The sequence below is a fragment of the Mangifera indica genome, chromosome 15, assembly GCF_011075055.1.
Source record: "Mangifera indica cultivar Alphonso chromosome 15, CATAS_Mindica_2.1, whole genome shotgun sequence".
In the NCBI taxonomy this organism is placed as follows: Eukaryota; Viridiplantae; Streptophyta; class Magnoliopsida; order Sapindales; family Anacardiaceae; genus Mangifera; species Mangifera indica.
Window position 1 is genome coordinate 13,283,613 of NC_058151.1, and position 25,652 is coordinate 13,309,264.

At 35.5% G+C, this 25,652-nt stretch overlaps 5 protein-coding genes across 13 annotated transcripts; 2 read left to right on the top strand and 3 right to left on the bottom strand.

Moving 5' to 3' along the window:
• The first annotated feature begins 338 nt into the window (after positions 1 to 338).
• Positions 339 to 6,853, top strand: LOC123197925 (chaperone protein ClpB3, chloroplastic). The gene is made up of 10 exons (XM_044612443.1): positions 339 to 887; positions 1,201 to 1,419; positions 2,006 to 2,243; positions 3,030 to 3,225; positions 3,592 to 3,646; positions 3,805 to 3,955; positions 4,314 to 4,622; positions 4,892 to 5,157; positions 5,372 to 6,298; positions 6,372 to 6,853. The coding sequence occupies exons 1-10, from the start codon at positions 642 to 644 to the stop codon at positions 6,699 to 6,701; spliced, it is 2,937 nt and encodes a 978-aa protein (XP_044468378.1). The 5' UTR covers positions 339 to 641; the 3' UTR covers positions 6,702 to 6,853.
• Positions 6,854 to 7,101: 248 nt separating this feature from the next.
• Positions 7,102 to 11,114, bottom strand: LOC123197926 (pentatricopeptide repeat-containing protein At3g29290). 6 transcript variants are annotated; one of them, XR_006497942.1, is made up of 5 exons: positions 10,607 to 10,774; positions 8,404 to 9,995; positions 7,749 to 7,866; positions 7,549 to 7,661; positions 7,102 to 7,406 (listed from the first exon to the last, which is right to left on the bottom strand). XR_006497942.1 is itself a non-coding variant. In XM_044612448.1 (4 exons), exons 3-4 carry the CDS (start codon positions 9,988 to 9,990, stop codon positions 7,705 to 7,707), a joined length of 1,749 nt encoding a protein of 582 aa, XP_044468383.1. In that variant the 5' UTR covers positions 9,991 to 9,995; positions 10,782 to 10,888; positions 10,976 to 11,114; the 3' UTR covers positions 7,480 to 7,704. The 6 variants fall into 6 exon arrangements, 4 of the variants coding, with proteins under 4 accessions (XP_044468383.1, XP_044468380.1, XP_044468379.1 ...); XR_006497941.1 differs by having other exon boundaries at positions 7,549 to 7,866; XM_044612448.1 differs by lacking the exons at positions 7,102 to 7,406; positions 10,607 to 10,774 and adding exons at positions 10,782 to 10,888; positions 10,976 to 11,114 and having other exon boundaries at positions 7,480 to 7,866.
• On the top strand, positions 10,939 to 13,525 carry LOC123197928. The gene is made up of 6 exons (XM_044612452.1): positions 10,939 to 11,063; positions 11,162 to 11,305; positions 11,872 to 11,945; positions 12,100 to 12,179; positions 12,770 to 12,921; positions 13,272 to 13,525. The coding sequence occupies exons 1-6, from the start codon at positions 11,060 to 11,062 to the stop codon at positions 13,331 to 13,333; spliced, it is 516 nt and encodes a 171-aa protein (XP_044468387.1). The 5' UTR covers positions 10,939 to 11,059; the 3' UTR covers positions 13,334 to 13,525.
• Positions 13,526 to 14,988: 1,463 nt separating this feature from the next.
• LOC123197927 (EID1-like F-box protein 2) lies at positions 14,989 to 17,732 on the bottom strand. Of its 3 annotated transcripts, none has more exons than XM_044612450.1 (4): positions 17,574 to 17,732; positions 17,421 to 17,475; positions 15,540 to 16,321; positions 14,989 to 15,266 (listed from the first exon to the last, which is right to left on the bottom strand). In XM_044612450.1, exon 3 carries the CDS (start codon positions 16,303 to 16,305, stop codon positions 15,559 to 15,561), a length of 747 nt encoding a protein of 248 aa, XP_044468385.1. In that variant the 5' UTR covers positions 16,306 to 16,321; positions 17,421 to 17,475; positions 17,574 to 17,732; the 3' UTR covers positions 14,989 to 15,266; positions 15,540 to 15,558. The 3 variants fall into 3 exon arrangements, with proteins under 3 accessions (XP_044468385.1, XP_044468386.1, XP_044468384.1); XM_044612451.1 differs by having other exon boundaries at positions 14,989 to 15,327; XM_044612449.1 differs by having other exon boundaries at positions 14,989 to 16,321.
• A 2,314-nt stretch (positions 17,733 to 20,046) lies between these two features.
• On the bottom strand, positions 20,047 to 24,020 carry LOC123197918 (putative uncharacterized protein ENSP00000383309). 2 transcript variants are annotated; one of them, XM_044612433.1, is made up of 3 exons: positions 23,750 to 24,019; positions 22,595 to 22,651; positions 20,047 to 22,434 (listed from the first exon to the last, which is right to left on the bottom strand). In XM_044612433.1, the coding sequence occupies exon 3, from the start codon at positions 22,429 to 22,431 to the stop codon at positions 20,368 to 20,370; it is 2,064 nt and encodes a 687-aa protein (XP_044468368.1). In that variant the 5' UTR covers positions 22,432 to 22,434; positions 22,595 to 22,651; positions 23,750 to 24,019; the 3' UTR covers positions 20,047 to 20,367. The 2 variants fall into 2 exon arrangements, with proteins under 2 accessions (XP_044468368.1, XP_044468369.1); XM_044612434.1 differs by lacking the exon at positions 22,595 to 22,651 and having other exon boundaries at positions 23,750 to 24,020.
• Positions 24,021 to 25,652: the final 1,632 nt, after the last annotated feature.

The window sequence follows — 25,652 nt, forward strand, 5'->3', positions numbered from 1 at the left end:
TTTCCAACAATGAATTAAGGGAAATTTTGGGTGAGAATATATATTTGAATTGTTTATATAAAAAGGTATTTCAATCATTTTATGTGGGAGTGATATTTTTGTTATGTTTTGTAAATCTACGTATTTTCATTTAAACTCTTAATATTTAAGATAATTAATTTAATTTTTTAATTTATATTAATAATTTTTTAAATAATCTATTTTTACGATAATTTTTTATTTTTTATAAAAAACTATTATTCCGAGGCCCAAAAACTAAGTTTTTGGGCTTCTTCTCGTTTGTCAAACCAGCCCTTTGGGGCATTGATCAATTATTGTAACTAAAATGCTCATGACTGCAAGATGATTGTCTTCTGGGTAACGTTCCCTTGTCATCCTATCCATATTGTGAGTGCCACGTGTCTCGAGAAGGCTGAAACTTCGCAAGCTTTCAGGAACTCTCCACACTTCAACAGAATCTGCTTCCCGTGTACTATAACACAGGTAGAAGAAGGCTCTTGCCCTTATATTTCCAACAAGGAGAAAACTTGCGAAAAACACATTGACCCAACATTTCTATTCTTTCTCTTCCCACATCCCCACGCAAACCCATCGCCTTTTTCTCTAATTTCCCGAGTACCCACGTTAGAAAACCTGTTACAATGGCCTCTACAGTCTTCTTTAGTGGGGTCGGTATTGCTACTCCGCTACCACGTCACAGAAAAGGTACGGCGGCGTCGTTGCTGTTTTCGCAGCCCCAGTGCTTGCTCGGTTTTCCAAGAAAAGGAAACTCTGTTAAAGGATTGAACTTTAAGTCGGGTCAATTAAAGCAAACTGGATTGTTCAGTAATGGGTTGTCCAGGAGGTCGAGGTCCTTTGGTGTTAGATGTGAGGCTGCAAGTGGAAGAGTAAAGTCTTGTTCTTTTAAACTTTTTGTTTTGGGTTTGTTTTGTTTCAGTTCTTTTTGGCCTTCTTATTGAATTGGGCAGTAGTTGAATGAATATCAATGATGTATTGGGATAGAAAATGCTATAATGTGGGAATGTTAGTTTTTAATGTTCAGGAAGTAGTAGATTTTGGTGAAGTTTTGAAGTATTCTTGTTGGTGTTTATTTCAAATTGTTTTGGTATTTGGCCATTTTTGTGTTTAATATTATGAAAGATTCAAGCTTGAGTGCTGTATACGCTTTGATGAGTTTGTTTTGTCTGCAATATTCTGCAGATTACACAACAGGAATTTACAGAAATGGCTTGGCAAGCCATTGTATCCTCGCCTGATGTGGCAAAAGAGAACAAGCATCAAATTGTGGAGACAGAGCATTTGATGAAGGCACTCTTGGAGCAGAAGAATGGACTTGCCCGGCGGATCTTTTCCAAGGCTGGAATTGACAATACACGTCTTCTTGAAGCTACTGATAAGTTCATCCAACGCCAACCAAAGGTAATTTATCTCGCATTGCAGTTTTGTCTCCTACATAAACTTTTATGTATGTGTAGCATCTCAAGTATGTGAAAGTTATAGTTTAGTTGAGCTTTTTCGGTAATGATGCTAGTTTGAATCTTGGATTACTGAGAGCGTCTTGTGTTAGGAACTTGTTTTGCAAGTTGCACTTATATATGGATAAGATACATACTCGGGGTTCTGTTTAATATGCTATATGTCAATGAATGTTGAAGAGTACTTGATTGCAAGAGCTAAATATAGCTGTGGGCCGCAGCTGGAAACTCTGGCATAATTTGTACTTTATTTACTAACTGGTACTGATCCTTGCCTGTTTAAGCTAGTGGGCACTTCCTTCTTGGCCATTTTTGATGAACATTTTGACATCCAAAGAATGAGCTAAGAAAACCAGAATATCATTTCACGAGCTTGGCATGATAGCACTACATTTAATGTGTATTAAGTTGTCAGAATTTATCATTTATGGAATCAGTATTTTGGCTATCTGTCTATTCTCCCGTTGATAAGTCTGGTATACTCATGCTGATTTTCTGATTATTTTATTTCTTACCATAAATTATACTAGGTGCTTGGTGATACAGCCGGTTCAATGTTAGGACGGGATTTGGAAGCCTTATTCCAGCAAGCCAGGGAATATAAAAAAGAGTATGGGGACTCATTTGTTTCTGTTGAGCATCTGGTTCTTGGATTTACAAAGGATCAACGCTTTGGGAAGCAACTGTTTAGGGATTTTCAAATATCTCCACAGAACTTGAAATCTGCAATTGAATCTATAAGGGGACGTCAGTCGGTCATTGACCAAGGTAACCATTTATTATTTTCATTACCTTTTAACATTAAGGAACATAAAATGCATGTGTTGGCATTCCAATTTCGAACTTTCCTATACAAGACAATAAAAATGTGGTACATTGATTAAAATATCAGTGTACGGCTTACTGTGGAAGAATTCTTTTGGTTTAGTATGGTATTACTAGTGTTAGAAGTGAGCATTATGTATTTCTTCTGATCTGTGTAAAGTTCCCTTGATATGCTTGTTTTATCTTCAGCAGGTAATGTCTCTGTTAGAAATGTGCATGATGCATATATTTTGATCTTGTGAAAAATGCCCTTCATGTGTTAGATGTATCTTCAGCAAGTAATGTTGTGGTGCACAGTGCAATACTCTTGTGTGTGATGCCTATAGTCATAATTCTGAAGGGCTAGTAGTTTGTCTTTGGCGGTAGCCAAAAGTTTATTATTTTTTACTTTATTCATTCTAGCTTACAACTTGGCACTGTCATCTGAGGTGGAACAGTACTTTATCTTCCCCCTTCAACTCCTCATATAACACCTTTTTTCTTTTTCATTTTTCCCAATGAAGAATGAAACTGTTTCTCCCCTTTCTTCTTGATTATTTTCGGTTTAGGGATATAGTAAGTTACATTGAGGATGCTTATTGATGTTGTGAGCAGGGGAACATCTCTTGCTTATGCATGTATGGGCATGTAGTAATATAGTTTAGTGTTTGAGTTGTCATTTAGTTTCACCTGTTGAATTTTCAGAGTTCTTATTCTGTCTGAAGGGCTGACATTATGTATTTGGTACAGATCCTGAGGGAAAGTATGAAGCATTAGAGAAATATGGGAAAGATTTAACAGCTATGGCGAGAGCAGGAAAGCTTGACCCAGTTATCGGAAGAGACGATGAAATACGGAGGTGTATCCAGATTCTTTCTAGGAGAACAAAGAACAACCCCGTGCTAATTGGTGAACCAGGTGTTGGAAAAACTGCAATTTCTGAAGGGTAAGCCTCCAGGTCTTTTCTTGTATATTACATATATGATGGCAAACAGCATGGCAGTTAATCAGGTTGCAGGCTCATATAATGGTCTGCAGTCATGTGGATTTGGCTTGTGAGTTTTGTGAGACATGTTTATATATAATACTTGTGAGGACAATAAGCTGAGAGTTGAGCCCACATCTTTGTGTAATCAACACCACATCTGCTCGGTAGTATGTGAAATAAGCTTAGCTTGAGGTCCATTATTGCTGATTGTTTGTGAGGCATAGTTTAAATTACTTTGGTTTGAAGGCTTTCTGGGAGAATTCACACTGTATGTTTGTGCATGTTAATTCATTGTGTTCTAATATTACTGTTCCTTGTAAACAGACTTGCTCAGAGAATTGTGCAGGGTGATGTGCCACAAGCTTTAATGAATCGTAAGGTATGTGTTCTATGTGGAAGTTTATGCTTTTATTTTTTATTTATTTATTTTTTATGTTGGTGCTCGGGAGAGAGATGTGTTGGTTTATTTGTTATGGTTTCAAAGGTCTGTTAACCTGAACTTTGTTTAATTTATCCTGACACAACTCTGTTTTCTAGCTAATATCTCTTGACATGGGTGCACTTATTGCTGGGGCAAAATATCGGGGAGAATTTGAAGACAGACTGAAGGCTGTTCTTAAAGAAGTAACAGAGTCAGACGGCCAGACTATCCTATTCATTGATGAGATCCACACAGTTGTTGGGGCAGGTATTATGCTGTTATATATCTATTTTCAGATGCCTGAAATTTTTACAAGTTAAACAAACACGTCATCATTACTGTTTCTCAGTGAGAGAGCGCATTTTTTTTTCAAATTTTTCCTTATATCCCTTTCTGGTTCTTTCCCCTTCTACAATAGTTCGTGACTTAAATGAAAACAGCCATTTAATTCCGTTTATATCAAATCTTTGTGACTGAAGAGCTTTCTTTAGATCTTTAAACAATTTTTTTTTTTTGTGATTTTAAAAAACTGAATGCAGCCAGCCTAGTACTAGTTCCTAGTTTGTGGAAATGAGATTCAATAATGCTTCAGATGCTAACAGATTGGCTATTGAGCTTTTTTAAGGTGCTACAAATGGTGCCATGGATGCGGGCAATCTCTTGAAGCCTATGCTTGGTCGGGGAGAGTTGCGATGTATTGGTGCAACAACACTTGATGAATATCGAAAATATATTGAGAAAGATCCAGCATTGGAGCGTCGTTTCCAGCAAGTTTATGTTGACCAACCTACTGTGGAAGATACAATTTCTATTCTACGTGGGCTGCGTGAAAGATATGAGCTGCATCATGGAGTTCGCATTTCTGACAGTGCACTTGTGGAAGCTGCAATTCTTTCTGATCGTTATATCAGTGGTCGATTTTTACCTGATAAAGGTAATTGTACAGTATTCACATGAAAGTTTTTTACTTGATTGACATGTGCATCACATGTGATGACTCATCTATTTATCTTGCTCCTCTAAGTGCAACAAAAAATCTAGTAGCAGCTATATTGAGTGCTAATTTTTTGTAATTTTCTGCACTGATGTTAGTTTAGGATTTATGTTGTTTCCTGTTGCATTTTTTTTCTTATTGATATAATCTTGAGGGATATCTTTGCGTCTGTTAGTTGAATCAGATACTAATATGCTTTCAAATTGCAGCTATAGATCTCGTGGATGAAGCAGCCGCAAAACTAAAAATGGAAATTACTTCGAAACCCACTGCCCTTGATGAGATCAATCGTTCAGTATTGAAACTGGAGATGGAGAGGCTGTCTCTTACAAATGACACTGATAAAGCTTCGAAAGACAGATTGAGCCGCCTTGAGGCTGAATTGTCACTCTTAAAGGAGAAACAAGCTCAGTTAACAGAGCAGTGGGAGCATGAAAAGTCGGTCATGACGCGTATTCAGTCCATTAAAGAAGAGGTCTGTTTACTTGAAATTGTAACAAAGAATTTTCATATTGTCAGCTTGGTTTTCTTTTGGTGGATTAGTGTCATCAGTTAAAACTGAAATCTAATAGGAAAGTTATTTATGGCCTTCAGGTTTAAATTAATTGGATTAGTTGGTTACTTGTGGAAAATTAGTGCCCATGAAGTTTAATTCAGAAATCAACTGATCTTTTAGTTATTTTATGCAGATTGACAGGGTAAATCTTGAGATTCAGCAAGCTGAACGGGAGTATGATCTTAATCGTGCAGCTGAATTGAAGTATGGAAGCCTGAACTCTTTGCAGCGCCAACTTGATGCTGCTGAAAAAGAGTTAAATGAGTATCTAAGTTCTGGAAAATCAATGTTGAGAGAAGAAGTTACAGGAAATGATATTGCTGAAATTGTCAGTAAATGGACGGGTATTCCTGTTTCTAAGCTTCAACAATCAGAGAGGGAGAAGCTTTTACATTTGGAAGAAGTGCTACATGAACGTGTTGTTGGTCAAGATCCTGCTGTGAAAGCAGTAGCTGAGGCTATTCAGCGATCTCGGGCAGGCCTCTCTGATCCTCACCGACCAATAGCTAGTTTCATGTTCATGGGTCCTACTGGTGTTGGAAAGACTGAATTGGCTAAGGCACTTGCTTCGTACCTATTCAACACAGAAGAGGCTCTTGTACGAATCGACATGAGTGAGTATATGGAGAAGCATGCGGTTTCAAGGTTGATTGGAGCTCCACCTGGTTATATTGGATACGAGGAAGGAGGACAGTTGACCGAGACCGTACGGCGCAGGCCATATGCAGTAATTCTATTCGATGAGATAGAGAAGGCCCATTCTGATGTATTTAATGTGTTCCTTCAAATTCTAGATGACGGAAGAGTGACCGATTCACAAGGCCGCACTGTGAGTTTCACCAATACTGTTATCATTATGACTTCAAATGTAGGGTCACAGTACATACTCAACACAGATGATGAAACCTTACCGAAGGAGGTAGCTTACGAAACTATCAAACAGCGGGTAATGGATGCTGCAAGATCTATATTCCGCCCGGAGTTTATGAACCGAGTAGATGAGTATATTGTCTTCCAGCCTCTGGACCGCGAACAGATAACCAGGATTGTGAAGTTACAGGTAAGTTTTTCCAGATTGACTCATGGTTTAGTCTGTTTCTTTAGGCATTCTAATTGTGAGGGAATTGTTTCAGTTGGAACGCGTGCAGAAGAGGATTGCAGATCGGAAGATGAAAATCAAGGTGACCGAGGCTGCTGTTCAACTCCTTGGAAGTCTTGGATATGACCCTAACTATGGTGCAAGGCCGGTCAAGCGAGTGATTCAGCAGAATGTTGAAAACGAGCTTGCAAAGGGTATCTTAAGAGGAGATTTCAAGGATGAGGACACTGTTTTGATTGACACAGAAGTTACAGCATTCTCCAATGGCCAACTTCCCCAGCAAAAGCTAGTCTTCAGGCGACTTGATATCAATTCAGATGCTTCAGCTGCAGAAAACCAAGAAGCTGTCTCACAGAGTTTCTAAATATCTGTATAAACCTAACTAGTTTTTATCGAACCACAAGTTTAAAAATTTTGCTTCAGTGAATTTTCTTTGCTTATACATGCTAGATGAACTTATCATCTTGTATAGGATATGTTTCTTATAGAAATTACAAGGCTTGATGTTTCTTACTAGATGCTTTCATGAGATTCTTACACTAATAATTTTATGATACATCACCTTAAGTGATGGCAGACATGATTCGAGGCAAACTGGTTCAGCCTGAATGAGCTCGAGCATTACATGTTTTTATCGAGTTTGAGCTCAAGATTGTCTTGAAAAATTAAAGAGCTTGAGCTTTGAGAAGGCAGAAACAAGCTGCTTACAAGTAGCTCATTTCTGCATAATAAATAGAAAAGAAGAAAACGGAAGAAGGAAGAACTAAACTGCAAGATCAAACTCGAGTCGTCTACTTATTAGCTGAGCTACATTTGAGTTTATCTCATTTCGAATTCAGCCCTAATGAGAGAACTAGTTGGTAACTCTTCAAACTATCAGGAACCTTTTGTGTTGATGGAACAATGATGAAAAACGATGCCCTCTTATCAATGTATTATTTTGGTCGAGTCTTTGGAGAATTGGCTCTTCCATGTGCATCAATATTTGAAGAATCAAATGCCACTTAACATAATTGGGATTTTGGGTGTAAAATCCCAAGCTTGCTTTGGAGGACAAAATCTGCTATTTCTGAAAACAGAATTTTATATCGTACATAAAAAAATTTCAGTTAAATTTTCTTCTAACTAATGGCAAACAAAAATGTAGTCTCCCCAGGAAATGGGAGAAGTCGTGTATTTATTTACTGTGTAGAACATGTTAATTTACAAACCTGTGGTATACAACAGTGTCGATACTCGATAAGTTGAAATCTGTAACTCCACCATCAGTGCACTCTTGTGTATGCATGCATTTAGGTCTTCTTTCTGTGTTGTTCTTCCTTCACTATTAGGACAAGAATGAGAAAAATATTACTTGCACGATAAGTTCACTGTTTCCCTAAGTTTTGCAGCATCAGCGCTCGTGTTTTACCATCAGGTTTAAGGCCACTCTTGCACATTCTCTCGTACATCTTCTTTGCTGAGTCAAACTTGCGTCGTAAGCACATACCCTGAATAGCAGCATTGTAGATAGAAACATCTGGGTTAACCTGCCATGGATGAAATGAAAATTGCCAGGTCAAATTTCATTATGTATGAGCTAAGCCACAGAGGCCAAAGCAAAGCTTATATACAACAATAGCAAAACTATCCAAAGATATATCCAGAATAAAACATGAAGTTCATTGTAATGATATGAATTATGTATCTAAACTGAATCCACGTGCTTCGATAGGAAAGGCTGTTGAGAAAGAGTTTGCCATCTGAAACCTTTAAAAATAGATCCTTGATTTAGTGGGTGATTTCAAAGATTCATTATGACATAATACATTGTGAAAGTAGTGCTTACTTTCTTCTCCAGAAAGGACTAAAATGCCATGTATTTGCTAAATTCCAACCAAGCTTTTTATTCACAAGAAATTTTGCTAAAGGAGGTCCATTCTTTGGGATTATTTTTCCTAACATCATATACACATCACACAAAATTTCAACAAATTTCGAGAGTCTGGATAACTAAGTTATTTTGAGAAAAACTACAAAGTCCTTTCATAACTTGATGGCATATAAAGTCAGAAAGGTAAACTTACATCTAGAATTTGTTCCACTTCAGTCCAAAGAGACCCCCAAATGCAACTTCTTATCAACGACAAGTATGTAAATGTGTCTGGAGTGCACTTTTGGTGAATCATGTGCTTGTAAACTTGCAATGCCACTTTTGGTTTCCTTGCACTCTCACAAGCCCCAATTACAAGATTATAGGAAGAAGTCGAAACTGAATCTCCAGAAGCCTCCATCTGCCATAGCAGTTGCAGAGCCTTTTCCCATAAACCCAACTTCTGGCATGACATTAAAGCAGTATTATATAAATGTTCATTCAATTCACAGCTCTGTTCTCTTTTCACGCTTTCAAAAAGTTGAAGAACATCAGCATGTTGATTTGCCTTATACAAAGCACTAAGCAGTGCTTTCCATGTGTACACATCTGGTGAATGACCCAAGAGTTTCATCATACCATGGACCTTAAATGCCAGCTTTACCTTTCCAGCTTTTGCAAGTGAGATAATCAATGCATTGCAAGTTATTAGATTTGGCTGCAGTCCACTATTCAACATATCTTGAAAGTGATTTAATGCCAAATCCCATTTTCCCTCCTTTGCGCATGAACCAATTACTGCCTGCATTACATCATCCCCTGGCGTGAATCTATGTAGGATCATCTCATTGTAAGCATCAAGAGCCAGATCATTCTGACCACAACGAACAAAAATGCAAACCAATAGAGAATAAGTAACTTGTGTTCCAATAAGGTCATTTTCCCTCATACTTATCCATAACTTCTCCGTCTCAATCCAATTATTCACTCTACCACATATTGATATCATTGTGTTATAAACAATTACATCAAAAACCTTCATCTCTCTAGTATACCCTCCAAATTCGATAAACATGTTAACGGCAAAATCAGAACCCCGTGCATTGGCAATTGCTTTAAGTATTAAACTATAACTATGACCTGTAGTAATCTCATTTATCCTCATGAACTCAAAGACTCTCAAGGCATTATCCAGCAGTTCATTCCTCAAGAGGCATGAAAGAAGAGAATTACAGGCATGTACACTTGGTCGTAAATCTGCCAATTTCATGGACTCAAACAGCTCCAATGCGCTTCTCACCTTGTTGGATCTACTAAGCATCAAAACCCTTCTTGACAACACCTCTTCATTTCTTTCCTCCAACATATACACCCTAATTTCACGTCCAATGACTGCTTTTTGTGGAGCTTTCAAAGCTTGTCCACAACTTTTACATTCCAAATCTGAAACTTGCTGAACCTCAACATTTCCCCAAGGAGGCAAATTCTGTCCTAAAGAAACCAAATCAAAATCTTCCTTTCCTTGTTCAGTCAATTGGTCATCTTCCTCATTCTCATAGTCCAACTCAGGTTCCATACTTTCAACCATGTTTGCTGCAATAATCGAACCGGTTTGCGGACTCTTAATTCGCATACAACCAAACCAAACATGCCCTCCTTTTGACCTTACAGCTGAACTTTGAAATATACAAAAGTCATAGTTTCTACTGCAGAATCCATAATCAAAAGAACTAGGTCTACCATCAAAGCTACTCAGGCAAGCAAACCCGTTTGATATCATCATAACAGAACCTGAATTCATCAACACTTCACCCATAGCCAAAAAAGACAGAACGAAAAATAATCAAATAACTTAGAGATTATGTAGCACGGAATCAGAAACGCTGAAATGGAAATACATTTTCTCAAAAATATGTAAAATGGAAACGTGGGAAACATATAAATATGAAAAATATAGTTTTTTTTTTCATATTTATCAAATTTTTATAACAAAAATACAGCAACCTGTATTTTGTTTTTCTTCCAAATCTTGAAGAGTTGCAGCAGCAGTAGCTTTCTATTAGGCATAAAGACAGATTAAAAGTAAGGGCTATTGAATAACATAGCCAATCATACTAAAAATAGTAGCGACAACAACTATAATAATATAAAAATAACTAATAAAAAAAGAATGGAGAGGAAGAACTTGATAAAATGGAATCATTGAACACTGCACATTTTTCTTGCATATGCAGATGTAGATATTAAAGAAGAAAGCAATAACACACGCCAATCTATATGACACGCCGGAGAGGAAATAAGTAACAAGCCGGAGAGCAGAGAAGAGAAGATGAATTCAGTCTAAAATTTAGCGACAGAGTTAGAAAACGTAAAAGCTATGTGAACAATAGAACCCCATGTACCATAAAGCTACTTACTCGTTACTGAACTGAAACAAAAGTACTTCCATGAAAGAACATAAGTTCTTGAATTCATAAAGTATCACAAGTGAATTTTGAGAATCATAAAACTGCATATGGATTCAGCCAATATCACAAATAAAACCCTTTTAACATCAGAGAAAGAAAACTCTAAAAGATGAGTCTTTGTTACCTGAAACCAGGATATTTGTTTTTTTACATGGAGACTAGAAAGGGCGACAAAACAGAGCGGTTTCGCAAAATACAGTCACGGTTCAGTAAATGCGGCGTCGTTTTGACCTTGAAAACCAACTAAAAATAAGTTTTTTTTTTAACAATATAGCCAAATTCAACATCTATGGACAATGATACCCTATAATAGTGTACCTTTTCCAAACGGTGTGTTGCCATCTTTCCCTTCCAAAACGGTGAAAGATTCTGCTCACAAGAGACGGAACAGCTTTCGAAGTAATGGGTAAGTTCTTTTTTTTCCAATTTAATTTAATTTTTGTTTTTTAGTCAATGAATAGTGAGAGTGTTTTGTAATAATTTTCATGTGAAAAATGGTGGCAGATGAAAGAACAGAAGTTGATGGAACAGAGAAAGTGGGAGAAGTGAAGGAAGGAGTAGCGTCAATAGCATTATTGCCAAGTGGGTCCATCTCTGGTCACTTCATTCATCTTCCTCAGTCCATCTGCTATGGCCTTCACGGCACTGGTACATTTTATTTTTTTGCCTCTCTATTAATACATGCTTCGTTTTTTTTTTTTTTTTTTAACATTTTGTTGGTTCTAGCTTGAAATTTTAATAATTGGGCTGAAAATTTTAGTTTATCGATTGGGCATGAACACTCTAGAGATTTCCTTGTTGACAGTAATAGAAATTTATGGAATGTTAATTTCTAGTTGTAAATTGCGTTCTCATATTGTTTCAGTCAAGTCATTGTAGGTATTTGACGGGCTCTCATTAAACTGAACCCAAGTTCGGCTTGACTTGAGGGGAGCCGAACTTGTGCTTGTACTTAGGCATATACATGCATCAAAATGGCTTGTTTTGGTCGCTTCAAATCAGGCTTCCCTAGGTTTGCGACCCAGACGAGTCAAACATCACTCAAGTTTGAACTCACCTAAGAGTAACTCATTTTGAATTTGATTAAGTTGAGCTAACAATCGAGCTCCTGAAAGATGGGCTCAAATCCAACCCTAATTGCAGGTAGCTTTCCTTAAATATGATTTTTTTTGTTCCATTTTTAATGTTGCTGTCATCCTCTTTCATGTTTTTAGAGTTATCTTGTGAAAGGGAATGCAGCAAGGGGGAGGATTATCGGTTGATCAAGCTCACAATCATAGATTACAATGTACAAGCTATTCCTCCTTTTCTTTTGTTTGCCTCATCATTTCTTAAATTTAAATTTTATTTTATGATTATGTTATGAGCTTCTCTGAGTATTAAATCGTACTTTCACCATTATTCTTTCTCTTTTTTCTAATGAGTTTTTTAATGCATAAAAGAGAAAGAAAGAACAAGCTGTTGTGGTGGAGTGCAGAGGCCATGATGCTGCCCGGTTCCACACTGTTGATCATGCTCATGGGTAAGCCATCTTGGATTGAATTTGCTAGTTCTCATGGCATGTGATGCTCTTTGGAAGTTCTGTTTAATGTCCTGTTGCCATCATTTACCTTTAGTTTTCAAAATTACCTATCCATTAAGTATCTGAGAGGATTTTGTAATCAGATCATTTTGTAAAGAAGTAGCAATTATAGCTTTTTATGGTACATTGATTGAACTAATCTGCATAATGTGATAAAATTTTATTTATTCAATAACTTCTGATTGATTTAAGTTAAATTGCATCTTATGGTTATGGTGAGACAGAGCTTTATTGGTGAAACTCATTTCAGCTTCTTCCATAATCATACATTGAGAATAAACATACCTATGAAACCCCTCTCATAATCTTACATAAAATTTTTAATTTATAAAATGCCTGATTCCATTAGTAAAAGAGAAAGAATTTATATGGGGAAACTTATTTGAGCTTTTTCCATGATCAATCTTGGACAATAAACATATATTTAATTGTCTAACGTTTGCTTCTGTTGAATTTATATGTTTATGGCAGAGCTATTCGCATGTAATCCATTTAAGTTTTTCCCCTACTGTTGATCCATTTGTTGACAGTTGGGAGAAGGATGTTGTAGGTATGGTTGAACAAAAGCATGGGAAGAACAAGATTCTGCTTTCTTTTGAATGTGAGACACTAAAAGCCGATAAAGCAGCTGAAGATCATATCAAACAGTTCATGCCCAAACTAGCTGGGATGGATGCAGTTGGTATGTGATCAGTCTTTCATTTTCCCCTTTTATAACTCAGATGATAAAGTTTTGTTGAATATCCAATTGGGTACACAGTTTTATTGGTGTAGCTTATTCTATAACATATGCTGTATTTGAATTTGTATTTTCTAAATACCCTTCTCACATGCTTTGCCATTTCCCCTTTATCTTGTTTCTTCAAGTTTAGCAAAGAACTGTAGCTTCAATAAAGTATAATATAATCCTATGCTGCGAGTGATCATGAAGCTTCACTGGAATAACCACCATTTTCTGGTTTTCTTTGCTCAGTCAATACACGCAGCTTGAAATGGTTGTTCACTGCCTGACCAAAGTTTTGAAATGTGCAGTTAATATTGGAAGGATGCGAATATCAGGATTGGACTTTGAAGCAGAGGAGGAGGACGTTTAGGCAGAGATGTGATTAAGTGAATATATAGTTGTTCTTATGGCATATATTGCACAGACCTGTTCTACAAGATGAAATGAACCCTTTTCATGCAGTTTATGGTACGACCCGGTGTGCTTTTTCTTATTTATTTATATGTAATTGTTCTCAAGTCACTTTACCACGACATAGGGATATATTCAATCTGAGTTTAACTATACTTGGAGTCGGTTTAAACTAGAATTAAATCTATAATATTTAATTCAAACTTGTTTGAACTATTGTATAATATCATCAAAGTGATATCGACAAGATAAACAATGTTATAGTAGAGAGACTTGTGTTGTTGAGTCGATCTTAAGCCAAACTATTTAACTGGAGCTTTAGATTAAGATCAACTCGTTCAAACTGAATCATAAATTTAAACCAAACTAGCTTGGCTCGGATCATGATTATTAAATTAGCAAGATTTTGCAAAGTGGCATAGTGACTCATTGTCAAATGATTCATTTGGAAATAACTGGAATTTTCAGGAGCAAAAGTGCGGCATGGGTTTAGGCTCCTTTTAAGAGAATTCTTTTGTGCTTCAAATATGTGATATGGCAGCTTTTTGGTTCTATATTTCAGTATAGATATCAGGGCACTAGCCTAGACAGCATATATGCCAAATTACCCTTATCACGCTCAGGTTTTAAAATCATATAAATTTCAACAGAACATGCTTAAAGGATTTTTTTATCTTTTTTCTTGTATAACTACAAATCCTATACATATTTATTCACCAAAGTCTGAGTTGGGGTCACTTCCTAAACTTTTTGCATTTTCCCATATATCAACTGGCAAAGGAGATTTGAATCCTGACCTATTGTTTCAATTCACGAACTTATTCCTTCACAGGTGTTGCAATAACCAGAAAAGACCGTGTTTAACAGCAGTACATTTACCTGAAGGTGTGGAGGTGATCTGAGCCGAATCAAGCTCAAATCACTGTTTGACTCAAATTTATCAAAGTTTGAGCTAAAGAAAATTCACCTCACTAGTGTCACCATACTGGAGCTCAACTTGCCAACAATTTTTCTGTATTTGAACAATTCTTTTTCAACTATTATTCATCTTCTTATGATTTTTCTTCTCCAATATTACTATTCACCATTTCTAGAGTCAATCCACTCTCAAGCTGGCCTGCAACTTGTATCACATTCACCCCTATATACCCGGTAAAACAAGGATAACTACAAGGAAAGCTCTAAAGAGAACCGTAAGGAAAACTGCCTGAAACTGCAGGGTACAAAATGGGAGGGCCTGCTCAACCACTCCATGCACAAGTATTTTGCAGGAAATGAATGGTCAGATATATGAAAAATGCAACCCTTTCTTAGCAGGATGTGGTTACTTCTGAGCCTATCGAAGTAGACTGGAGATGGAGATGGTTAGTGCCCAATGACATTTCCAAAAAAGAAAATTTTAGCAGGATATTGGCGGCAAGGATAATACATTTTAATGGAGTGGGCTCAAACTCTCAGTAACCAATATGAGGTTGATGTTCAAGCCCTCCTAGATATGTCTGTATTTTGTCAAGCAATTCAAAATGGAGACAAAAATTAAATAAGATTAAAACAGAAAGTGTCACTTAAATCTGCAGACTTATCTTCATGGCAACTTGAAGCATGGGTTGCAAATGAAATTCACAAGGCAACTGATTTATCATTAACAAGAAATCTATATGAATTATCGCAGTGGCCAAACTTTCATCCGTTTAATGACCATATATAAATAAAGAGTATTACATGAAAACCCTGTTGAGTAACGGATGTTTTGAAAAGTAATGGTTACCAATAGATTCTAACCCTTCACAATAAAACGATATTACTGGGGCAAGCAAGTCTCTTGAGCACCTGAATCAGGGGTGATTTGAGCTTCTAGAAAATGAGGTTGGCTGATATGGACGTCTCACTTTCTAAAATTCATGTAAGAATCCATTAGCAGACACTATATCCATGCCTACAACACTAAACAAACTGTCCAACAAAAAATAACCTTGCAGGTAAGATAACAAACAAACTACCTCAGTTATATTTTCCACTTTATGCATGATGGTTAAGGAAAAAAAGGCATGAGAGTCTCAGCAATTTATCAAATAAGGAAACAGAGATCCTCCAAAACTCGCATTGTGATGAGTATGATTATTTAAAGCATCCTGATTCCTCACAAACAAGATATAGATGAGTACCTGGAATCTATTCCAACTACTAATCCCGCTCAGATGCCTCTTCTGAATCAGACAAAGGTAAGAGGGTGCAAATCCCAAGCATATGGCCATTGAGGCACACATAATACTCGATGCAATCCTCGTAAGCACCCAACCGGCAGGTGGCACTCTGTGGTATCATTTTGGCTTGCAGCATGCTCCACAATTTTGCCTTGCAATAAGGGCATACTTCTGTTGGATGAAGCTGGGCCTCCTTTTGAATCAACATTTTCCTAACCTTTGAAATAGAGAACGACTTAAAAACTCCACGGAAAAACCCTATATCACCATCCTCTCCATGGTCAAGATGTTCACATGGATCAGACACGTACAAGATATCTGTTCTGCACTGTGGTAAAAGAAAACTCTTTCCTGATGTCCGAGAGAAACGGGTCCTGTAAACAAAGTGACCAGGGATCTGAATGCTATTGAACAAGCCACCCTTGCTACATCCTGAACAATAAATAAGAAGCTTCCCCAGTGCCCTCCAATTTCCATCGACACTGTGACTGCCACTAGATTGCAGATCAAGCATCATCTTTGGGGCCCTTGTTCGGCAAAACTCCTTCCATAATACTCGTTTTGCAAGATCATCAAACCATTTGCATACACAGGACAGAGTGGCGATAAGATTAGGGTTCCAGTTCATGTGTTGAAATACTAAGAAAATCGCATCTTCACTGAGATGTCCTTTTGTGCATTGACAGCTTGCTGAGTGTATGCATCGATACTGTTTTGTTATAATCATTGTTTCTAAAATCCACCTACAGAGAACAATGAAAGAAAATAACTAAATTAGATAACTCACTACAAGATGCTCTAGTCTCATTTGCTTGTTTGCCTCAGCAATTTATATGAACCTCGTACAGTCATGTACAAGTCAAGCTATTTTAAGGGATGAAAGTAGCTAGAATAATAATCAAGAATCAATACTCTATATGACCACGCTTCAGCTTTTTTAGGCACATGAATATACAATAATCCATTACTAGCCAAGCTAGTCTTTACTTATAATGTGCTCCATTTAAAAAGAAAAGATAATAATTTCCTACTTAATATATGATTCTGTGCTGAGGGAAGCCTCAAGCTACTCTTTGGAAAATCATTCTTCCATTATTGTTATGTCATTTCTTTCCAGCAACTTTTTCACAGGATCCAGAAAAAAAAAAAACCCAATACCAGTAGAGAAGAAAGAAATGGTGAAATTACAATCTGAACATACATAAAAACCAGACCACAAGAATCAAAGCACAACAACAGTGACCTACATTACTAAGGAATCGCCTTTAGAAGAACATCAAAAAGCACCTAACCAGATGAGCTAAAACAAGGCCTAACCAAGAGGAGCAAGTTAGAGTTTTGACACACAAGAACTGTAGAGACTAGAGCTATTGTACACTTTATCTCAAACACACACTACAATACAATATCACAGCTTAGAAGCTTCAATCAATCCACGTCAAACTTCATAACATTCATTTATTTCAGTCCATTATCCACCTTTTTGAGAGCCTACACAAATATAATGAAGTGGGTATTTAGGCATTTCCATAGAAAAATCATCTTCTTCAACAAGAGAAAGCTATAAATCAATGCATATTACTCAAAGCCAAAATCTCAGATCCAGAAAAAACACTTTCAAAAAAAAAATCTACATCATTTTCAAAGAACCCATAATAAACTCAAGCAATCAACCAATCCAAAGAGAACCCACTTCACATCTTTCACGTAATACTAAATCAACATTAAAAACTAAAAATTGGAAACAAATTAACCCACATCAAAACCAGCTCAAAAAGAAGCATACAAGCTGAAACTGAGCTTGGTCGTAAATGAAAATGAAATCAAGATCTGAATTTTCACCTCAGCTCATGAAGTCCCTTGCATGCACAGCCTCAAAACCCTGGAAAAACCATCTCTGCACAAAAGCAAAAATATTAGGGCTCTGCATGTGCTAAGATATCAAACCTTTAAAAAAAAAAAAAACACTTTACAAAGCAACAATTCCCAACTTACAAACAACGACAAGCAGGTAATTTCCCACTCCCCACAGAGGCAAATTGGTCAATAAAAATTTATATTCACAAAGGAAGAAGGAAAAATGTAGGGAAATTGCAGTGATAGAGAAGCGTGAGAGAAAGAGATGGCTTTGGGTTTCCATACGGAAGAGAAAATGTTAAATATTAGACAAGATAAACTGACAGGTCAGTTTTTTAATCAAAAAAGCAACAAATGACGGGACGTCACGTGGACTATTGAGCCTGAAAAAGATTACGTGGCCGGATCATAGGGAAAAGTGGGAGCCACTTTGTCTTATCTGTCAGCACTATGATTGGCGGTGACTTTTGGTAAAGTAACGGTGACCAGTTTGACTGTAGACTACAGTTGTTACTGTTGCCGTGTCGGGACATGGGGAGGGGAAAATGCTTCCATAATCGTGTCTCCAGAGAAAGATTCTTAAACCTAAGATTTTCCACGTGTCAGCTGCATGGATTTTGGATTTTTTTAATTTAACTTCTACGTGGCATCTTATGATTGGTTAGTTTGAATTTTTTAATATGTACGCGAACTTTACATATTTTAATAAACATTAATATTTTACCTACGTATAAATTCTCTAATATCTTGATTTTGATTATTTATTATAATATTTTAAGTAATATTAAAATATTGCAGCTGAAAATCCATTTTATTAATAATAATAATAATAATGTATAATTAATGTTATGTTATTTGTAGACGGTGGTTTGACACATAACTTTTATAGATCAAATTTGAACTGAACTGAAATTATAATTTTAAATTTAATAAAAAAGATAAAATAAGGGTTTTCTCTGATATCTTGACAATTAGTGTTTTCATTTTCCTCACATAACAATATTAGAGTTTTTTAATATAAATTTTTTGTGTTTAATTACTGTTTAAAATTTAAGTTTTTTTTTTTTTTAACTTCATTTGTTAATTAATTTGTATAAGTTGTTATTGTTGTTTCACCAAGTGTTTGATGAATTGCTCGATCAATATATAAAGACAACATTCTTCTTAACTTGTTTAACTTCGTTTGATATGGATGTTTTGTAAGTATCGTTGTATTAATTCTCGCTTTGTTGATGATCTTTTTTTTTTTTTTATGACTTTTATTTTCCGACAACTCTTCTTTTTTTCTAGCATCATTAAGTGACCAATTCGAATGAATAGAGTTTGAACTTGAACTGATCATTCTAGAATCAAATAAAACTCGAATTGACCTCGTATTTTATATATTCATTCAAAGTCTTCTTTACTCCAAGAGCAGACAAAGAGGTTCATAAAAACGAAAAAGTTATCATGAATTCTTGAGGAAGATCTAGGGTTTCTTCTGTTGTTTTGTTTCAATTATCTGTAGAAGAAGTAGGGCAGGAGAAGTGGAGTTATCAAGCGGGCATGGAATGGTTGAATTTAGATGGAAGATAATATGACTAGAAAAAATGGCTGCATCTGGCCAGCCGAATTGGTGCTTCAATCTTAACAAAGCTAGGAGTTTAAAGATGCAAAGCGAAAGGCAAACTAGGTTTGTTAGGTGAGGACTAATCGGTTGAATCAGGTCCTGGGGGCAAAGCCCTATCTGGGGATTGCTATCGAATCAAGGTAAACTATGATCGAACCATCAAAAAACTCTGAGGTTACTCAAGTCAAACCAATACTTTGACATCAATAGCTTAAAAAGTTGGGAAAAATTTTGATACTGGTTGAGATTTGAATCCAAACACGTTTGATCACCACACTAAATTTGGTTGATTGTAATTCAGATTAAATATTTAATGATTAAATAAGTAAAACTTGTTCAGAGCATTACCAGTCCATCTGTTAGTAGACCCAAACCAACCGATCTGAAAACATTCGTCAAGTGCTCTTAGTCTTGACTGTTTGCTACAGTTTGAAACTGCAGCTTCCATCAAATCCTATAGTTTTATTGTCTTTATATTTGCCCACTTTTAAGAATTATTTGGATAATCAAATAATATATCATTATATGATTAATTATTATTCTATTTTTAATTTAAAATCGCACAATCAAATTACTATATATCATTTAAATATCCAATTAGGTACTAAAAAAATTTGTACATAGTTTTATTATTTTGAACAACTGTGAGACAATGGCTAAAACCCAAGTTCTAAATAGGAGCCCCTGCTGAACTTATATTTGGGAAACAAGATATAATGTCCTTTGGGCATAGAAGTGTCCATCAGAGGGCTGAAAACTCAGACCTTGTGGGAACAAACCACAAACCTGAGTGTCAGACTAATTGCTAATGGGTGGCTATATGATATTTTAAGTATGCATAACAAAGAATTGTAAATAACAAAAAGTATTATTCAATCAGGTACAAAAGAATAGCCAACAACATTGAATGAGAGAAAAATGTAAGAGAAAAAAACAAACTAACAAAGCACACAAGCCGGGCAATTTTACAGTCAAGAAACTTCTCTTTCCACACACAAAAGGTACATAGAAGTCATGCATATGTTTGTTTTATTAACACTATTGAAACAATCTCATTTGGTTTGGAATTCATACAGGAAATCAAGCATACAGCATACCCAGGGAGAAACTGTATATGAAGCAAGTCAATGTCAGTACACAAAGGACTCGGATGTTCAGCCCAGTATTTGGGTTCGCTTAAGCCAACAGAAGGAATCTGCTTTTAACACTTCCACAACTCCGTAAGCTTTTGAACTTCACTTCTTCACACATTCGCTTAGGTTTATTCACTACCATACTTTGAAAAAGAACAAAGAACTGTTAATAAATGCGAAGTATTCCAACTCAGGCAGTGTTTGCGGAAGGTTTGGTCTCTTGGAGGGAGATAACTGTTTCGAAAGCACCCACCAAGGCCTTAACCTTACTTTTCCGGGTTTCAGCAAGTTTACTTGCTGTTTGTTCAATGACATTATTGAACAGGATTTGGGAATCTTTTTTTCCCTGAACATCTTGATGTCTCAAAACAACCTTTTGTGAACTAGATTTACTGTCAATCGCCACACCATCAATTTCTTTCTTCTTAAGGATTCTTCTGTTATCACCCTTGAGATTTGGGTTCTCTCCAAGCACTCTTCCTCTCCTGAACTTAAGCCTTCTTGGACTGTTGTTGTCAGACTGGACATCAACGACCTTTCCCCTCCTAAAATGTAATTTTATTGCTTCGGAACTCTTTTCCTCAGAGTAAACGATCCCATCCTTTCTAGACCTCCCTGGCTGTTCATCCTCCATGGTTTCTTCTTCTTCCGTGCTGAAGGTTTCATCAGATTCAGAGAGAGGGGCATCTTCTGTTCCAGTCTCTGTATACTCTGATATCTCTTGCTGTTCTTCAGTGGGCAATGAAGATGATGATGAAGAAGCTGGAAGGGATTCGGTTAACGAGCATGACGGAGGCAGAGCTGGCTCAACAACACAGCTTTCATTTTGATCAGATTCCAAAGATCTGTGCTTAGTTTCCATTTGGATAACGTACAGGGTTTTTTCCTGGACCAAATCATCATTAGTGTGCTTAAGATCAATCTTGGACTCCTTAGATTCATCTGTTCTAGTCTGGCCCTGATTCTTCACAGGAGATAAAACTTTCAAGCTCTTATGCTTTCTTGTATTTAGACTTGCAACTCTACTGAGAGCAGGTCTGGGAGAAAATGATGCCCTTGGGGAGGCCAAAGAAAATCTTGAGGAACCCAATACTTTCTTTGAAACTCTACTGATCGAAGGTTTAGTGTGGCCTTGATTCTTCATGGGAGACACAACTTTCAGGCTCTTAAGCTTTCTTGTATTTAGACTTGCAACTCTACTTAGAACAGGTCTGGGAGAAAATGATGCCCTTGGGGATGCCAGAGAAACTCTTGAGGAACCCAATACTTTCTTTGCAACTCTACTAATGGAAGGTTTAGGAGATAACGGTGCCCTTGGAGATGGCTGCGAAACTCTTGGGGAAGTCATTGCCTTCTTTGCAACTCTACTGATGGCAGGTTTAAGAGACAACGATGCCCTTGGAGATGGCTGCGAAACTATTGGGGAAGCCAATACTTTCTTTGCAACTCTACTCTTAGAAGATTTAGGAGACAATGATGCCCTTGGGGATGTGAATGAAAGTCTCGGGGAAGCTATCACTTTCTTAACAGATGCTTTAGGGGGGCCCGTCTTGATGTCACTGTTTCTTCCGCCACTTAAACCTCCTGAAAAATCTGGAGATGACAATGGCTTCTGCACCAGAGATTTCAGCTTCAAAGAAAAGGCATGCTTTGGAGACGCAATTTTTTCTTTCGAATTAGATTTAACTGGTTTAGAAGACGCCTCTGTCTTTGCTGAAGCCGATAGTTCCTGCGTATTGAATTTTTGGGATTCCGATAGACAGCTTTTAGAAGTGGGTGAAGGTCTGAGTTTGGATGCTGATATGTTCTTTATACCATGAAGAACTTCACCCTTAACTGGATTGTGGCTATCTGTCGATGTAGAAAGCAAATTCTGGCCAACCAGTGATCTTGTAGGTACTTCATGCTTGATGGTCTCGGGAGTGTCAGATGAATAGGATTTCAGAGTGGGAGACGATTTGGGCCTTGCCACCAATGTCTTTTTCTTCTCCAGAAAAATCATGCTTGCTGTGGGAATTTGGTTGTCAATTGATGGTTTTGTTATTCTTTTTGCCATGGGATGTCTTGCCTTAGCTTCAAATTCATGCTTCCTGCCATATTTACATAAGTCGTGACAAGAACCAGTAGAGGCTCTGAGATAACGAGAAAGGACTTTCTCTCCACTTTCAGAAGAACTTGCATTTCTCCTTGCAGCACCTCCATCAGATTGGGTCCCTTCTGGAGTTACTGGTAAATCAGCATTTTCCTCAGCCATCAACTACGTACAAGATAAAGAGAACAAAAAAATTCAGAATAGAAAACTTCAAAAATTAATTATAAATATCTATGATAGTGAAATTGACGGTAGATCGAGCAGACAACAATCTAGCAAGTATGAAAACTTAAATGTCAATGGCTGCAAAAGGAAGCCAACTCACCGCAAACTTAAAATAACCAAGAAAAAATTATAACCAGAATGAATTTAGAACTTCAACCTGAAACACAAAAACAATAAATAACATCACACATCCATCTTTAAATCAATAAAAACTGAATTCACAATCAACTTTCAGAAACAGCATATATCTTTAAAAAGCATTAACATTTAAAGAACAGAAACCTAAAATATAAATTAAAAGTATGTCTTAAACTCTTAGCTTCATCAAATTCGACACCGATGAGTGAGGAAACCAAATGAACTCCACAATAACAAATAGAGAAGCAGATATTTAACTAAAAGTAAAAAGGAAAAACATCCGAATCTATTTGATCAATTAATAACAGAATAAATTCTGCTCTTTTCTTATACAGGCTTGAAGCATTAACTCAACAAGGTAGACTGTTATGAACTCTACTTTTCCAGACAAGAAAAAACAGAACACACAACAAATCAATCTCTAAATCATAGAAAAAAAAAAAAAAACCCTTCATTAGTTATAACTTCTGAATCTATCATAAGCTTGAACTTCTGAAAACTTACCAGCTCCATGCATTCAGTAAAAAATATAATAGCGAAAATTTTTTGAAGTAAAAAAAATAATAATAATAAAAGAAGAAGAAGAAGAAACCAATTGCACCGATTGCCCCAATTGCAAGAAAGAAAGCAATAAAGAAGTGTGATCAGAACACAAGCAATCAAATCTTCAACTAACCAAACAGAAAACAAACCTAAAACCATTAGGAACAATCCAGAAACTAATGGAAATTAGTTAATAACAGACCTATAACGTCACAACTGTATTACACATCAAAATTATTGAAAGTACATATAATAAATGTCACAAGATATATTTATTAAAAAACATCTTGATTTCATCCAAACCAGACCATCTCCCAAAATTGCAAACAAATTATAAACAGGCGTGCAAGCTAAGCAACCCCGCGCTAAACAACAAACTTAAACTGGAAGAACCATAAATAAAGAACAGGTAGAGCTGAAAACACAAAAAAGGAAAAGATACACTGTCGTTCTTTAACCAAACCCAAAACAAAAAGTCCAAATTTGGAACCGACCCATTCGAGGAAACAAGGAGATAAACAAAACCCAAATAGCACTTGGAGGAAAAACGCAAAAGGGAATCAATAGAATATACCTTTGGTCGTAACTGCTGTGCTTAACCAGAAAGCCAAGGAAAAGAAAACGAATTGTTTCTTTTTTTTAATATTTTTGCGAATTTTAATACTGTTGGTGGTGTTGTTGATGTAATTTGGATTGATTTTGTTTGCTTGAGAGTTCGTGCAAGCAACTATTGGTGCTATTTGAAGTCTGGTTGTAGGGGACTTTTCTCTGCTCCACCGCGTTTCTTCAAGATTCCTCTGTGTTGAAAGAGAGAGAAGAAGAAGAAACGTTTCGGAAGGGGCACGTCGAGAGCTTTTATGGAAATTTATTTACTTGTTTTTAGAACAAATTCGGTAAATCTGACCCACTATTACAACTATATCAACTAAAAATATTACAGCGCGGTAATTTTGGGTGTAGTTAGGAACAAAGATAAATTCAAATCGAATCAATTTAAATTTATTTAGGTCAAATTTAAGTCGAGGTTAAGTTAAAGAGCTAACTTAGTTTTAAACCATGTTGAACTAAAATTAAAAAGAGTTTAATTTGGTCTGATTTGTGAGTTGAACGATGACTAGATTCAGTTTGAGTTTGGTTTACAATATGATTTGAATCATGTCAAGTAATTAACTAAAACAATGTTGTTTTATTCATGAGCTGCAAAATCAAACTATAAATTTAAATAATGAATTTGAATTGAGCTTTAAAAAAATTGAACTGAACTCAAATTGTACTATTTTTTATTTGAATAAAACTCAAACTAAAAAATGTTCAGACTTAGTTTGGTTCGTATCACCTCTAATACAATATTGAAACTTTTAAAATTTTAATTATATTATATCGATGTCATTAATTGACTTATAAATTAACTATTGAATCAAATCAATCTTTGATTCAACAAATCTAAAATGACTGGTTTGATAATGTTAAAATTTTGTCATATCTTAGGGTCATAACTATAGTTTTAAAAATCGAATTGGATCAATTTATCTAATTGGTTTGACTTAATAAAAACCGAATTTGATCCGATTAGCATTTTTAAATTTTGAACATAAAATCTTATCCACAACTTTTTCACATATTTATTATACCGAGTTTATTTTGATATTAAAATTAATTTTATTATATGGTTAATAATAATTTATATAAAATTAGTTTTAATATTATTTTTAAATAATTAATTTGTTCGACCGTTAAATTAAATTGTTTCTTTAATTGGGTTAATGTTCAATCCAATTTCAAAATATTGGCTTTAACAATTTAACAATGTAAAATTTATAAATCTTAATATATTCGATAATATTATGAAAAATAAGTTCTTTTGAGAAAATCAAATTTATAAATCATTTCGGTAATATTTATGAAAAATAATTTTAATAAAATTATTATAAATTTTGAGGAGAAATAAATATCAAAATTACAATATTTTATATTAATTTTGATATTTTATGTGAAAATATTGTTTTTAAAAAATAAGAATTTGTCATTATTTAGAAATAAGTAAAAAATTTTGCTAATTGTTGTTACAAACCTTATTAATATTGTATTTTGCCTAAAAACCCAAAACTAATTTGGGAAATAAAGAGGATTTTTTTTTATTATATTTTGAAAATGATTTTATTTATTGTCATTTTCATTGATTTATTTTAACAATTACATTAATTTTTATTTTAAAATAAATAATACTTGTCTTAGATGCCAAGGCAGCAAGTACAAGAGGAGGTATAATTTTTTTTAAAAATTAAATAACATAAAAAAAAAAAGTCAAAATCTGATTTTTATTTTTCTCATACAAATCTTGGAAAATGTGTATTCCAAAAAAAAAATTATTTTTTTGGGTTTTATTTTGGTAGGTATTTATTTATTAAATTTAAATAAATATTATAAAATATATATTTATTTGATCGAGATCTAGTAGTTATTTTGATTTGAGTCAA

Excerpts from the sequence above, each read along its gene's own strand:
- LOC123197925 (XM_044612443.1), top strand. The coding sequence starts at position 642 with ATGGCCTCTACAGTCTTCTTTAGTGGGGTCGGTATTGCTACTCCGCTA. Across the intron at positions 888-1,200 it reads GTGAGGCTGCAAGTGGAAGA|ATTACACAACAGGAATTTAC; the intron begins GTAAAGTCTTGT and ends AATATTCTGCAG. Across the intron at positions 4,623-4,891 it reads TCGATTTTTACCTGATAAAG|CTATAGATCTCGTGGATGAA; the intron begins GTAATTGTACAG and ends TTCAAATTGCAG.
- LOC123197926 (XM_044612444.1), bottom strand. The coding sequence starts at position 10,664 with ATGAATTCAAGAACTTATGTTCTTTCATGGAAGTACTTTTGTTTCAGT. Across the intron at positions 9,996-10,606 it reads TTGTTTCAGTTCAGTAACGA|TGTTGATGAATTCAGGTTCT; the intron begins GTAAGTAGCTTT and ends CTATGGGTGAAG. Across the intron at positions 7,867-8,403 it reads AAGTGGAACAAATTCTAGAT|GTTAACCCAGATGTTTCTAT; the intron begins GTAAGTTTACCT and ends CATCCATGGCAG.
- LOC123197928 (XM_044612452.1), top strand. Across the intron at positions 11,306-11,871 it reads CTATGGCCTTCACGGCACTG|AGTTATCTTGTGAAAGGGAA; the intron begins GTACATTTTATT and ends TCATGTTTTTAG. Across the intron at positions 12,180-12,769 it reads ACTGTTGATCATGCTCATGG|TTGGGAGAAGGATGTTGTAG; the intron begins GTAAGCCATCTT and ends ATTTGTTGACAG.
- LOC123197927 (XM_044612450.1), bottom strand. The coding sequence starts at position 16,305 with ATGATTATAACAAAACAGTATCGATGCATACACTCAGCAAGCTGTCAA.
- LOC123197918 (XM_044612434.1), bottom strand. The coding sequence starts at position 22,431 with ATGGCTGAGGAAAATGCTGATTTACCAGTAACTCCAGAAGGGACCCAA.